Here is a 15,488-nt window from a genome sequence, read left to right on the forward strand (position 1 = left end):
AATCTACTCTTCGTTCTCCTTCTGAGAAAGTTATTTAAGGATATATATACACACATTCAAAAAAACTGAGAATAATAATCATAAAATTGGGACAAATAAACACGAAATAGTGAAGCTAACTTAGGAATCCAGTGAAAAGAAATCCCTGGATGACATTGGTGTGCAGAAAGCAGTTTGTCCAAATTAAAACTGGAGATCATTTCCAGGAGGCTTCAAAAAGAATGTTTTTATTAGAAAGAATGTCATGGATTCCAAGAATTATCCAATGACTAATGAGTTACATGACATCATTAACTTGGTAAAGAAAGGCTGTATATTCTTTCCATATTAAAAAGGAGAAATTAGGAATTGATAAAAAATTAAACTGTTCAAAAGAAAATCATGGTTCAAATATGAAGTAAGCAAAAATGTGACATGATTTTAAGTAATTAATATAGCCCATTGGACTATTAACCTAGGTACAGTTTCTTCTGAGTGAACAGGAACCCTGACAGTGCACCTATAGAAAGGGAAATTTAACTCCTCCATATTATTGATTTTTATTTGGTTCTTGAGTATTTACATGTAATAATATCATAAAAGCTGCTTATTGATTTTCAATTTTTAGAATAAACTTTTTACTTTACAAGTAATCAATTTCGATGTCTTCTGGGGCCTTCCATATTTTAGCAATCAGAACCTCAAAACAGTAGTCGGTCCACATGGAACTGTAACAACACTGGCCTCTCTTTTTGTAATAATTTCTCTTTATACATACACTTTTCCTTGAGTTTCTACTACGTGACAGACACTTACCAGGCTTTGGGAATATATTGATTAGAACAAAGCTCCTGCCCTCCTCAGTAGCTCTCTGAAAAGAGCCCACCTCATTTCTTTCATGCTTTTTCCTTTTATGTACATCTACCTTGGCCCCTTTCCCACATAGGCTGATGAACATACTTTTAGAGACCTCTACCTCCACTTCTTAACCTTCAACTAAATGTTTCATGTAGTGTCTTCTTTAATTTGCTCTGTTAAACTAAGCAGAGGAAAGAGATTGCTATAGGACAGCAACTGGACAGTTGGACAGGTTGACATTTAGCATTAACGCCCAACAGTTTTACCTGGACTGATTTTCTTTGGCATTACAAAGGACAGGGTTGAGAATATGCATAAAAGAGAAGAGCAACTACTGTCTGGCATTGCCGAGGGAAAGATAAATTTAATTCTTCTCAACTACTAAAAGAGAGATGCATGATTTTTTGTGTTAGATACTTTAGTTTAAATGTCTCAGAGGGAGAGAGAGAGACAGAGAGACAGTCTGCAAACTAATTTCTTCTTAGAGTGGATATGGAATGGACATTAGCTGTTTTAATCATCTGTGCAATTTGAATCTTGAGGAGAGATAGAACACAAATAACTCTGTGTGTGTGTGTGTGTGTGTGTGTGTGTGTGTGTGTGTGTGTGTGAAGCTTCGCTTGCTCTCCTGCTGCTCACTTTCCCCCGCATTTGTAAGTTTTACAGAAGACAATTTTTCCATGGGCTAAAATTTCTAATTTCTAAGAATATGAGTTAAGAAAAATTTGGAAATCATTATGATGAGAAGCTGAATTTTTAGTTTCAATTTCTGCTTAATATATAAAGGACTGAAAAATCTCTTTGGTTCTAAAATAGGAGTTATGACTAAACATAAGTTCTATAAAAAGGAAAGAAATTAAGTCTATAAATCTAACATGATTAAATCCAATAATATTTCTTCCAAATTAGTCCACAGCAAGAAATATTAGTCATTTAGTTGCATCCAAGAGAAATTTCTATTCTTGAATCAGGAGAAACTAAATTAAGAGGGCTACATTTTCAAATATAATCATACACATTTTACGTGTAATATATGCTTACCATTTTAATATAGGATGTTTTAAAAGATGTGTCACTAAAAGTCATTTTAAGGGGAAACATTTATGCTTCAAAGTTAATTTAGAAAAAAAACTTTGATATTGAAGGTTTCATTGTCACCTATTTTATCTAAGCTGTTCTTCAGTATCCATTTAAAATGCAGAATCATACTGCAGTGTTTTTGACCCATTTTATCCAGTGAATGAAAATGTTGTCCTTACATTTGGTTCAATTTAACAGAATAACAGAATCTCAGACCTGGGAGAGACTTCAGAAGCAAACAAAAATTCTCTCCTTTCACACACTATTGAACAGAGAAGGAAAAATTGTGGATATTAAGATCTGCCTGATTCCCTGCCCTTGAAGCCTTTTCCTCTTTGCAGCTGGGAGAGCTTCAAACTCATTTTGTCCCCAGCTCCAGCCCAAACTTCTGATGAGTAGCATTTAGTCAATTCTGCTACTTGTTTTTTCTGCAGTCTGAGCCCAGTCCTAGCAATCTAGCTTCTAACATATTCCTGAGACCAGGTCCAGATTTGTACCTAGTTTTGGTTATTAGATCCATGTCCCTGGATCCATGTCCTACTGAGTGAGTCTGATTCTGTTGCCTAAGTCCCTCTAGAAGTAAAGCTTTTGCTTGCCCTCACTAATCCCTGTCCAGAAGTTAGAAAGAAGCTGGATCCCTAGAAACTGACTTCATTAATGTCAGCTACTATATTGGAAATCCAGATATGACCTTCCATATCATTCTTTTTCCTACATTTTGGAATATCTCTGATTCTTACTATTATTCTAGATTTATTGCCTGTAGCCATCATCTTTGCATGTCTTGTTCTACCGAATGAGCTTAACTTCTGTACTTGGATCTTTTTTCATTCCAAAGGGCAGATCTAATTTTAATTCCAGTGAACTCTTCTGAGGCTGCCGTGTACCACATAAGATAGATTGTATTAGTTTCTCTGGGCTGCTGTAACAGGGTACTGCAGACTGAGTGGCCTAAACGACAGAAATTTATTTTCTCACGGTTCTGGAGGCTAGAAGTCTGAGATCAAGGTGTTGGCAGAGTTGGTTCCTTTTGAAGGACATGAGGGAAGGATCTGTTCCAGGCCTTTCTCCCTGGTTTATAGATTTAATAGTTACATTCTGAGGTATTATGGGTTAGGACCTCAAGCAATGAGTTTGGAGGGGATACAATCCAATCATAACAATAATATACATAGGAGAAAAGAGACGAAGACCTGTACATGTTTGTGTAGATATATGATGAATACTGATGTTTGGCATTTGTCTCCATTGTTGTTTATCTATAGAAAACATAAGATCATGAAGATTCTCACTGAGTAGTTACTTTATGAAGATGATTTGATATCCAAGACCATGAGGACACAAATAATTTTAGTCACAGCCAGAGACTAATAACCTTGGACATGTTACTTAACTTCCTCTGTAAGCCTCAAGTTCTGTCATTTTGGAAACTGGAAACAATTATTGTACATACCCCATGCAGTAGTTGTAAATATTAAATAAAAAATGTATTCATGGCTATGTGTGCCTCATACCTGATACACAGCAGGTGCTCCATAAATATTATGTCTATGACACCAAACAGGATGTATACATAATACATGTTATAGGAGCTAGGAGGGAAGTGAAGTACTAAGGTTTTATGATGGAGCTGGGGTAAAATTTGGGCAGAAAGAACCAACATGTTATTCTGGCCAGGGAGACTGGCATGAATAATGAGAGACAGGGGACACACATTGTTCTGGGAACAGTAACCTTACAGACCTGTGGAAGGAAAAGAGCCCAGGGGTTACAGGTCAAGGGAACAGGTTTTAATTCTAGTTCTGTTAAGAACTGGGTCACCTTAGGCAATAGAATGAGAGGGCTGGATTAGATCAATGATCCTCATATTTGGATGCATTTATAAAATTCCCTGGGAGCTTTTAAAAATTAGATATCAGCGTAGCACCAAAAGCCCTTCTGATTTAGTTAATGTGTAGCAGTGCCTCCAATTTATTTTAATGTATAGCTGAGTTGAGAAGTATAATACTAGTTCAGTGCACATTTTGATCACTTCAAAGCCTAGAGCTTCTGATTTACTTGTTCTGGGTTGGCACCTGAGTATTGTTATTGTTTTTTTTAGAATTTCCATCAAATCTCAAACCTGACCCTTCATAAATTATGAAGTGCTGGTTCTTCCATGAGAATTTTTATTTTGTATCATAATATGAGCTTCCCATAAAAAGTTACATATTTATTTGGGGGCACATTTGACTTGGAAAAGTATTTGAAATGGGGGGAGGCAGAGCCCAGGCAGTCATGTGAGCAATGGGGAGGGGAGCGGCTGTAAATACAGATGAAGCTTCGCTTGCTCTCCTGCTGCTCACTTTCCCCCGCATTTGTAAGTTTTACAGAAGACAATTTTTCCATGGACGGGGGAGTGGGGAGGGCGGTGGAGCTCTGCCACCTGGTCCCTAATAGGCCATGGACCCATACCAGACCCCAGCTCTATGGTATTATTATCTGGAATTGTCCAGCTTGTGTTTAAACATTCATATAAATAGATGTTAATATTATTATTTTTATAGTTAATACTTATTTACCAACATATTTAGCATATTTTACTGATTTCATTATTCACCATTACTACTTCTTACTTTTCTGCTTCATTTTTCTTCTTGTTAGGCCATATCCATTATTTATTCTCTCAGTGAGAGTCTATGGGTAGTAAAATGCCTTTAATCATTTCTTGAATGATATTCTGTTTGAGTATATAACATAGGCTTTTTCTCTTCCATAGTTTCCTGTGCTTTGTTCCTAAGTCATTTCAAGTGGCAACCCTGGGAGACTGACTAGAATTACTTTAAGCCTGGTTAACTGGTAGAGCTTCAGGCAGGGACTGACTTCTCTCCCAGTAGGACAGGATATTGCAGCTCCAGCTGCCTCTACCCATACCTGGTCTCCCTTTTGGTAGCTGGATGGCTTCAACCACTCACCACTATGTTTTCTCTAGATTTGAGCTCTACATTTGTCTTATTTATGCTTTGTAGTATGACTGTTTATTTTTGAAGTAAATATTTTATTGTATATAGAAGAAGGAGGATTATATGTGTATTTATATCTTGACCAAAGCTTGTATATTATTATTTAAGAAGAGGGAGGGGTAAACAAAGTAGAAGTAATCTGGTCCTGTAGGCATAGTATAACCCAGAGAATGTCCTGGCCTTTTGCATGATTTGGTTGGAAATTCAAGTGAGATAACACATAGGGAGTTCTCTGTTCTGGAAAATGACTGGTTATGATTTGTTTTGTTTAATTCCTGACAGGTTTTAAAAGTACTTCTAATGAAAAAAAGTACAACAAATGGATAACAAATAGAAAAGGAATTGATGTGTAGAAGTAATAAATTGAAACCACAAGTTTCTGTGTAGCATTTAATTACTTAGCTTGTATATCATGTAAATAATCTTGAACCTCTGTTTGAATGTGTGCTTTCTTTAATAACTTACTTGAAGTCTTGTCATATTTTGCCTAATATTCTACTTAACTTCTTTAATTTGTTGTTTTTTCAGTGGAAAAATAGCTTATGTCCATGATAATATCTTGTAAGCTAGGTATTTGGGCAACAGGATAATAAAGAAGGCACCATTCCCCCAGTAGCATTACTTGAATTGTAGTTCTGTAAAGACAAATAAATATATTCCATTAACAGCTTCTGAACTTACAAATCAGATTTAAAACTTCCAACATAGTAAAAGAAAAAAAGCTAACCAGGACACCATTTGAAATTACTTCCAGGTTAATGTTATATGGCTGCCTAAGCTAAAGAAATTAAAAACAAACAAAAAAACCAAAATCAAATTTCACTTTGAAAAACCTATAAATGATGGATAATGATAACTTAAAAAAAAAAAGACATAACTGAGTTTGCATGAAAGAGGAATCCCAAAGTGACAGAAATAAAATGAGAAAACCAGATCCATAAGTATGTGGAGTGATACTTCACCAACATCTCTGCATGAATCAAGACTTGTAATGGCTGGGGGCGTGGGTATTTAAACCACACAGGGCCATGACAGCTTTACTCTCATAAGAGGCAGGAAATTGCAACTGGCATCTTTGCAAAAGGCAAGGACCATGACAGTGCTTTCTCTACAACAATAGGAGGAGGGATATAAAACTTCACACAGCTCAGATAAATGAGTAACCTTGTTTCTATCTGAACCCTGGCTGAAAAATCAGTATGTCTTTTGTAAAAGAAATTGAAACCTCATTCCGTTCCTTAGGTGGATTTTGTAGACTAAATTTATGTTGCCTACATTGTAGTATAATCCAAAACCAAGAAACTAACATTAAATTTAGTCCTTGGTCAGTGATGCCTCATTCTGTAATACCTTTCCTATCTAGCTTAAACTCAAACATTTCCTAGTCCCCTAGAATCAGTTACTTAAGTTACAAAGAAGAAGAAAACTCTTAAGAAATGGTGCTCAAAGAGCCAAAATGTTGGCTTTGGATTTCCTTTTCTTCTGACATGTCTATCTTTTACAGAGAAGTACAGTAATGGATAAAGTATTTGTGCCCAGCTTTAGGCTGAAATGATCAACTTCCAGTTATGCTTTAAATATGTCCTCACCGTGAAATGAGTCAATATCAAATTGTGCTACTTTGCTAGGTCTCCTGTAGGAAACGTGTAAGATCTGTCAAAGGGTGTAAATTGAAGCTACGATTCAGTGGTAGATGAGTCAGTTTTATAAGTTAAACACAGTACAAACTTATATTCTCTCTCTCTCTTGATCTCCCTTTCTTACCCTAAAATCTTTTCCCCTAATCCCCTAAAAATATTCTCTCTGAAAAGTTCTACACTCAACCCTTGATCGTATCTTGCCACTGCGTGACATTTTGGCATATTTGCTATTCTGACCTTCTTTATTCCATACTCAGTAATCACTGCAATTTCCCCATGTGGTTGGGGCAGGGTCTGAAAGCCCTAGGGCTCCCTACCTTAAAAGATAACATAGATCAAAGCAAGTTGTACTGACCAATTCTCCTAGAAGATCCCTTTCAAACATGCTTGTCCTCAAACACATTGTAAAACAAAGAATAGAAGCATTCATTGGATGCTTATATTCATTTATATTATAAAAAATATCATTAGTAAATGTTGAAAAGAAATAATTCCCATGCCTTTAAGTTCATCTGAATTTCAGAATGATTTCGGATCCTGGGCTTCTGGATAGCATCAAATACTTTGAGTCTTTTTAGCCTTTTAAACTTTTCTAGCTGGACATTTTATAGCCAGAGTTGCTTCTAGTGTCCAAAGCACCTTGTGGGAAACCTATAAATCCTGATAAAAGATAAGTTGGAGCTTTATGACTCAGGAAATTATAAGTATGAAAGAAATTCTCAATCCTGGAAAAAGATTGAAATAAAATATATTAATTCCCCGAATCCTAATATTTTATTCATTTTCATGTATTCAAAACTAACCATGTCTTCTTTAATGCTGTTTTTACTCCACAAAGTTGTATTTTGAATATTGATTAATTCTATGTCTAGGTATATACAATGAGAATTTCCTAGAATGTGTCAGTTGAACTTTTTTTGTTTGTTTTATGTTTTTTTTTTTTTTTTTAGGACAGTTGCGTCAGTGTGATTATATAGAATTGAATAAATGGAAGACCTTGATACAGAAGCATATCCATGTGGGTCAAGAAGGAAATAGCTGGGCTGATGCTTTGTGGGAGCAGAATCACAGATATTCTAGGGATAGAGCAGGACATGAAACAGTGCTTGTTATTAAAGAAACTACCCAAAGGAACACCATGGTCCTGAACATCAACTCTGAATCTATAAAATGGAATCCAATACTTCTCTCCCTTTCTTGTTCCTTAGGATATCTTAACAAATCAGAATAAACAGTATAATAATGCAAACGATTCTCCAACTAGTATTTCTGCAAAGCAATAATAGGTTTAGTAAGTGTTGCCAGAAATAAGCGTTTATGCTCGAGTAAGTTTGGCCTGTCCTTAATGCAGGGCTTCTTACCACCTTTAATGTTAATGGGCATTGTTATTGTTGTAGAAATGAGTAGAATGTGTAATATGTCCTAAATGTATTTGATTAGGGGCCCTTTTATTGTAAACCATCTGCTAACATCTCCATGAGCTGGTGTTCTGAGGTCAAGGCATGGCAAAGCTATATTAGAGTCTCATGAAGGATCTAAGCCAATAGCATAATATGTATTTTACTTGGCGCAGATTTATTTGCCTTAATCACAAACCAGCAAGAATACAGCCTTGTACTAGATACTAGGTAAAAGTCCCCAAATTTAAGGAAGCAGTGACCTAAAGCAATGTTATTAATAGCTTTGATTGTTACTGTTCTTGTTGAATTCAAATTCTGGTTCTGCTGCTGACTTGATATGTCACTTATCATATCTAAGCCTTGCTTTCCTCATCTGTAGTATGGAAATAATGAAATCATTTAAACCTTCAAGGCACAGACCTTGTCTAGATATTTCTTCCCTTTACTCGCGTGCTTAGTACAGTCGATATTTAGGAATTTTTAGATGAGAGAAGTTATGACTGCATGCATGCAGGGATCAGTGAAACTTGTAATGAATAAAAGAATAAAGTTCAATGTAGAACTCTCCTTTGAAGACCTAAAGGGCAATTAATGGACAATGAAAAGATGAATGTGTATTGGGTTTAGTCAGTGAAAACCTTTCAGGAAGTGCTTGAACCTGAACTTGTTTTTATGCCATACCTTTCATAAATATTATATTCTATTACTGGTTGTAAATATTAAAAATCTTGGTATTACCAAGAGGATCTTAGATTTATACATGTACAGATTAAAAGACAATGTATTAATCTTCTCTGCCCAGAGTTTATCCTGCTATTAATTCTTAAGTGCCAATACACTGATACAATCCAGAGGGCTCACATAGCCGATAAAGCTTAGTTCCACCTGGGCCGTCTTCATTCTGTAGCCCCATAAAGAATCATATGCTGGATCTACATCTCATCAAGGGTATATTATCTAGACATCCTCATTATTTAAAATTGGTTGGTATATTTATCTATATGATAGTATGTTTTTTATAAGATATGATTATGTGCAGCAGAGCACATTACATAAGTAAGTCAGTTATAGATGAGTAGAGATATTTTTCAACTTTTGGAAGTACTTGGGAAGAGTTGGAAAATAATATATACATTTATTGTACAGTACTTCAGTACTATTCTGGTGGTATGTGGAACTTAGAAAGTTAATATAGTATTGATTATTACTCCAAAGTGTACTGGAGGTTTGTAATTTGTATATGCAATTACAAGGGCTGTGGAGGAATAAAAAGGCATTTCTAAGGTGTGATTAGTATGTCAACTTTAAAAGTATTAGCATTTGATTGTAATAGGTTTTCATCTATATTTTCTGGCTGCCATATTGGTACTAAAATTTAATTTAAAAAGGAAAGTTTGGTGAAATAGAAGCCTTCGGTTAGTGACTTAGGAATTTAGTTTTCAAGATAAGCCAATCTTGGCATATACTCCATGTCTGTTTCTATAAATGGTTGATTCTCTTGTTAATGCCATCCATCTTTGTTACCTCTCATATGCATTTTGAAGCACATGAATATGCTTTAGGAAATGTGAAATGTATGCAATTCAAAGTGATTACATTATTTTTGCTATTTACAATGTTTTCTGTATTAAAATCCCAAAAAGTAATAATTATACCTGCAGAAAAATATGCTTAAATTAAAATTACATGTACCTATTTATTTTAGTGAAAAGACTGAAGTTAAGGTAAAGACAAATATAAATAATTTTACCAATTAATTTTTTCATAAAGTAGGAATATGCATCTCATCTATTAGAAGCTACAGCTTCTTATATTCTGGAAATGTTTACCAATGTTGTACTATGTCTCATATAGTAGGAAAAACTCCCATAGCAAAAAAAAAAAATATATATATATATATACACACACACACATAGTTATATATATGTGTGTGTGTATATATACATATGTATATATATATAAGTATTTGCCTCTTTTACAGCAATAGCAAGAGGGAAGTTGTAATAGGAGAAAAATCCTATGTAAAGAATATATAATAGATACACAGACAGCCTAATTCCAAATATTTCTTCAGAAGGAAACAAAGTGTTTTTCTTCTCAAGTCAAGATATAATAATAAGAAATGCTTCCATTTAATTAATTTTAATAGTACTGAACAAAAGCAGAAGAGTTATGCTTTAAGAAATCATCCTATGGGCTAATGGCCATTTCATTGTCATAAACATCCTTTATTTAGCCCTCTCCACAAATAAGCTCACAGCAGGAGAAAGGACACTAGTTAGAGTAATTTGGGCGATAAGTAAACAGAAGGAATGGCTAGGAGCATAGTGTCATCTGGCAGAGAGCTTATTTCCTGAATCCTGTGGATCTGGTTAAAACCCAACAGAGATGCCAATATGCTTCTCCTCAGTAAATGCTACCAGTCTCCACACCACCAGGCCCACCGAAGCTTGTGTACAGTATTTTATCCAAGCAGTCCTTCGGGTAGCTGCACAGTGCCTGCAGTGACCTGAGTCAGTCATGCAAAGAGACTTTCTTATGTTTACACCAATGTTTTCTTTCAGTTTCCATTTTCTGCTGCTCCTGTTCAATGCTTTAAGCGGAGTGATGGAGGTGGCACTTCACACTCTTCTTAGATAAGATCTTGAGCAGCAAAAAGTGGTTTAAACAGCATGTCTGAAAATTCCCAGGCTGGATTTCTTTGCAAGGTTGCTGTCATGTGTGCACCTGGGATACCTGTCTCTTCCGAAGGGTGGGAAGAAGTAAGGTCTATTGATTCTGAAGAGAGAAAAATCGAGGCCCGACGAGCAGGTACCGGTAATCCCACTTCATTTTTTTTTTGGTTATACCCAAATCTATATTTAATATTCCGTCTATATCTACTTTTCCAATCTAAATATTCCCATTTTCTGTGTGTCAAGTGCATACAGATTTTATTCCGTTTTCTTAACGAAGCAAAGTTTCCAGTTACCAACTTTATCTTTATTCTGGTTCTCTGAAATGAGAGTATAGGGTTTACAACATAGTCTTCAAGATTATAAAATGATTAATTATACTTATGATTTATATTCTTTTGTAATAGCCAAGTCAAGAAAGATTTAAAAATTAGAAAGTCAATGTTCTGTGAAAATAAGAAAAAGCAATAGCAAGTTGCTTAATTTTGCTTGGGTTTTGTTTTGTAGTCAATGTATTCCATGCTTTAGTAGCTCATGCTAATCCAAAGAATGAGAGATATACGACAAATTGCAATCATCATTAGTGGAAAATTGATTGAAAAATAGGAAGTTTGTGCCACTTTCTCAAAATAATGGTCCTGGGTTTTTGTGAAAGAACTGAAACCTTTCCACAAATACAGGCCTTGACCTAGACCACAATACCACAAGATCAAATGGTATATGTGAAGCAAGCTCAAAATTGCAGTTGATGTTATTAGGTTTCATGTGTTCTCTCCCAAGGGAAACTAGTGTGTTGGTCTTTGATGTGGCTATGGAATCACAACTGAGTGTGAGGCTATGAAATATATGATCCAGATGAAGGATACATGTGACTCAAGATGGACAGAGTTGTAGAAATGTTTTAAGTAAGCAAATATTGTTAACATAAATTTCAGAATTGATAAAATGAAAATAGGATTTTTTTCCCCTGCTTGTACGTGGTCAGTGGCTCCAGTGAATGACATTTGTTACTATATATGAAATCTTGTAGTATGTGGTACCCAGATTGACTGAGAGGATATTTTAGAATAGGAACAACATTAGCCTCTTCTAATATTGATTCTCTGTTTAAGAGTCTGTAATTTTGAAAGCTATGAATATCATTTTACCTAATAAACCCTGCTTGATTTATTAAGTACTTTCTGTTAGAAATACAATTTGTTACCATTTGATAAATTTCCTCATATCAAGGCACTTTGGGGAACTCATTAATATAATTCATGAGTTAGAATGAGGGATAAATATTAGATTAATAGCATTTGAAATGATTTTACAATTTGAAATAAGCCCATACCAGGTGATAAACAAGAAAAAAAGAAATTGGAAAAGAGAAATATAAGAAAGATCTGAAAACTCAGGCACAATAATAGCCACATGCATACAAATGTTTTCTTTCAGTTGACTTGAGCCTACATAGCCCTATATGATCTATGGATTCTTAAAATCCAGTCAAAGAAAATTATATGATAGCACTTTCAACTAGGGGAAATTAGTAAGTTTGTGTTGAAAATTTTGACTCCTCTTTTATTGGTTCTCTTTGGTATACTTGCTGGGCAGCAGGTCTGTCTCTAGACAGTACCATTTGTATGTCTTCTTTATGACCATGCCATAAAGGAAGACATTTAAGTGCAGCGAGCCTAAGACTTCAGCCCTATTTGCTGCACTGGAAAATTCTCACTGGCTCCAAATGTGGGAAATAGAAATATATAATTGTAGCCCCCTTTTGCACCAGCATAGGTTTCTACACCAACACTAGTACTTTAAAAAAACTGGCATAACTTTGAGGTAATCCACCAAAATAATTGCAGTAACTCCTAATTACCATGGTGAGGTGAAAAGCTCATGCGTGGGCTTTCAAATCAGAAAACAGTTCAAATCCCAATTCTGCTACTTTAAACCATGTAACCTTGGGCAAGATAATTAGCTTTTCTGAGCCTCATCTATAATATGGAGTAAGTAATACTTATTTTGCCATATGCCTGTGAGAAATAAATGAATTCAATAAAATTAATAAACTTAGCAATATTTATTGGGCACATAACAAGCATTCAATTAATGTTTATTTACCTTTGCTCTTTTTCCAGCAGCAATCTGCCAGTTTAAAGCATACTTGGAAGTTTGGGAAAAGAAAAAAATACATATTCTAAATGGAACCTAAAATATGTTCTTTTAAGAGTGAAAAAAATTTCCAAATTACTCAATTTGTTTGAGGCTGATATTTTGCGGTTGCTTTGGTGATGATGAGATGATTTATTGCTCAGTATTATTTTTTCTTATGAGATAATTATTTTCGACAAGTACATATAATTTAAGTAAACACAGTGCATTTGTTTTAAATAAATGAAAGATGTGTTCTTAATCCTCTCTCTTATTACCATTTGACCATTTCATTTTCTAAAACAAACTAGAAGCAGTCTGCTTCTACTTTTCAGTAAACAGTCCCTAGTGGATTGGAGAAGTGTATCGTTGTTCTTTTCTGTTTGTGGAAGCTGAGTGATATACCACAATAAAAACGTAATTGAAAGAGTAACAATTTCAGATAAAGTAATTTTGTTGTTCTGTTGCTGCTGTTTTGCGATACAAGATATGAGGTGGATAAGGTGTAGGTGACCTGACGAGAGCATAATTATTCTGTGTCTCAGAAAAACCTGCTATACTATGAATATGTCTCTATAGCCATCAAAGACACACATCTTTAAAAATATAAGAAATATGAGCCACCTCCCCCCATCCCCAATTTTCTGGCTAAACCTATTTGAGGTTGTCCTTTTGCCCTCTGGAGAGGAGCCACCATTAGCACTAGGCTGGCAATACCGGAACAGCTTGAAGAAGCACTTTTTCTTGTGTTCCCAACAATCACTCGTGTATTCCTGGTTTTTGCTTCCTGGTGCCGGTTGTTGTCATTGAGCTGAGATTCCTTAGTTAGGCAAACTGCGGAGAAAATGATCTGTTACACAGGGCTTGGCAGGACCATTGCCAGTGAATGATAATGGGACTAAATCATTTCAGGTGAGTTTTCTGTGGTGCCCAAGTTAGCAGGCATCTGTTCAACTTTGTCGCCTTAGACCACGGATATCGCAGTGAAGTGTCACTGGGGAACTAACAGGAGGAGCTCCTGAGCATTTGCCTGAGTCTTTTCTCCTGTTGTTAGCTTTAAGGGACCACAGCATTTTGTCTCTGACTGCAGGAGGGTAGCAGCTTCTGGTGCCTTGTTTTAGGAAATGGTTAATTATGGAGCTAGCAGAGCTTTGCTGTTTGCTACAGTGGGAACCACTTTAGTATAGCACAGAGCACTATAGATTAATGCTGTAATCAATGGGAATCTGTACACTGCAGAGATATGTTGTGATGACAGCAGCACTTATGGCCTTGTTTAGTGTCACCGTTGTATAATGGACACTGCAGGCTTTTTTGGTTTTGATTTAGAATGCAAGGATCACAGAGAATTTTGTGTAAAATTTTGTATTTTGGTGGATATTTTTTATTGTGCTGTGGATTTGCTGCCATTGCTAGCTGGAATTTAGTGATTTGATGCCAGTAGTATTTATTTAACCACTCTGATGCTGCTGTTATGTTTGCTGGGTTTCTGCAGTTTCTGCTACTTCATACGTTGCACTCAAGAACAGGTAAACTAAACTATAATATTAATCTTATGGATAAGTGTAAAACTAGTAGAATTTATTGTTTAATTATCCAAAAGAGTAAAATATTAAACTGTTTCACTTAGATTCTATTGGTGAAGAACAAGGAATATTTTGCTTTGAACATGAAAATTACATAAATATTTTAGAATGCAGTGATGAGTAGTTTTATTATATGAAGTTATTTTCATGTTTTAAATGTATATCTGAAGTGTACATTAAATTATATACATTTTGCTAATAGTGTTTAACTCTCAACTTGATCTATGTATGATGCACAATTAATTCAGAAAGTATATATTTTCCTTTTCTGATGGACCGAAGACAGTTTGTTTCCCATGTTTACTGAATTTCACTAAAACTAGAAGGCTTGAGAGCTTTATCTTCTTGAAAATACAAAGATATAAGTTTATATAGCTTGTTATTTTCAAGTGTGTAGACAAAGGCTGCCAAGGCCTCGTTTCTCCTAATTGACACTCCTGATTACAGAGCACATCTGTGGAAATACCTGTGTTTTTATGTGACATAAAGCCATGGACTAAAGGGAAAACCATTCAGAAAAGGGGAGCAGAGAGCTCAGACACAAAGAAGGAAAGGGGAGTGAAGTCTTTTGGGTCAGAGATTTGGGTGTTTGACCTTGGGTGTAAAGAATAACTAACCCCTTTTGGCTCTTGTTTCCATTCTGCCAGTTTGGAAAAAGACTCTTCTGTAATTCTCAGTGGGAAGGGCATAACATTTTGCAGGTGCTTAAGATCATCTAATGATGATTTCTGCATAGAGAGTGATATTATTAAATTTTTAAAGCTATGTAGTTTTCTTAATGGGGGGAAGGGAGAGAGATAGGGCTTTTAATTTTCCTTTTATTTGCAGTGTTTTATCAGGCAAGGCTTTTTAGAAGAGAAATTATGACTCTTTTTCATTAAATGGGTAAATCTCTTGGCTCCACTATAACTATTTTGCCAAATAGGTGTTGAGCACATTTGAGCTGTCCTGAGGGCACCTGCTCTTAGACTGTACTCCTTGTGAAAGAAAAGCAGCAGCACATATTGTGCTGCGTGCAGCCAAATGAGGCCCTGGATTCAGAGAGGCACTGGGGCTCTCTGAAAACCTGCCAGGGACAGGAGCTCCCCTCCCTGCTCCCTTGCTCCCTCCCAAGTTCAGCGGGTACTGCTGA

General features: G+C 35.5%; 1 protein-coding gene across 6 annotated transcripts in view; it reads left to right on the top strand.

Moving 5' to 3' along the window:
* RIMS1 (regulating synaptic membrane exocytosis 1) overlaps positions 1-15,488 on the top strand; it is a 482,695-nt gene that overhangs the window by 275,646 nt on the left and 191,561 nt on the right. For 2 of the 6 annotated variants that reach the window (XM_012646053.1, XM_012646052.1), the window contains exon 1: positions 10,368-10,776. The exons of 2 other annotated variants lie outside the window; for them this stretch is intronic. In XM_012646053.1, coding sequence (XP_012501507.1) covers positions 10,632-10,776 — 145 coding nt within the window. In that variant the 5' untranslated portion in view covers positions 10,368-10,631. Of the gene's footprint in view, positions 1-10,367; positions 10,777-13,489; positions 13,683-13,818; positions 14,300-15,488 lie in introns of those variants that run through there. 2 more of the 6 variants (XM_012646055.1, XM_012646054.1) reach the window with 2 other exon arrangements.

The sequence above is a fragment of the Propithecus coquereli genome, unplaced genomic scaffold (assembly GCF_000956105.1).
Source record: "Propithecus coquereli isolate 6110/MARCELLA unplaced genomic scaffold, Pcoq_1.0 Scaffold24, whole genome shotgun sequence".
In the NCBI taxonomy this organism is placed as follows: domain Eukaryota; kingdom Metazoa; phylum Chordata; class Mammalia; order Primates; family Indriidae; genus Propithecus; species Propithecus coquereli.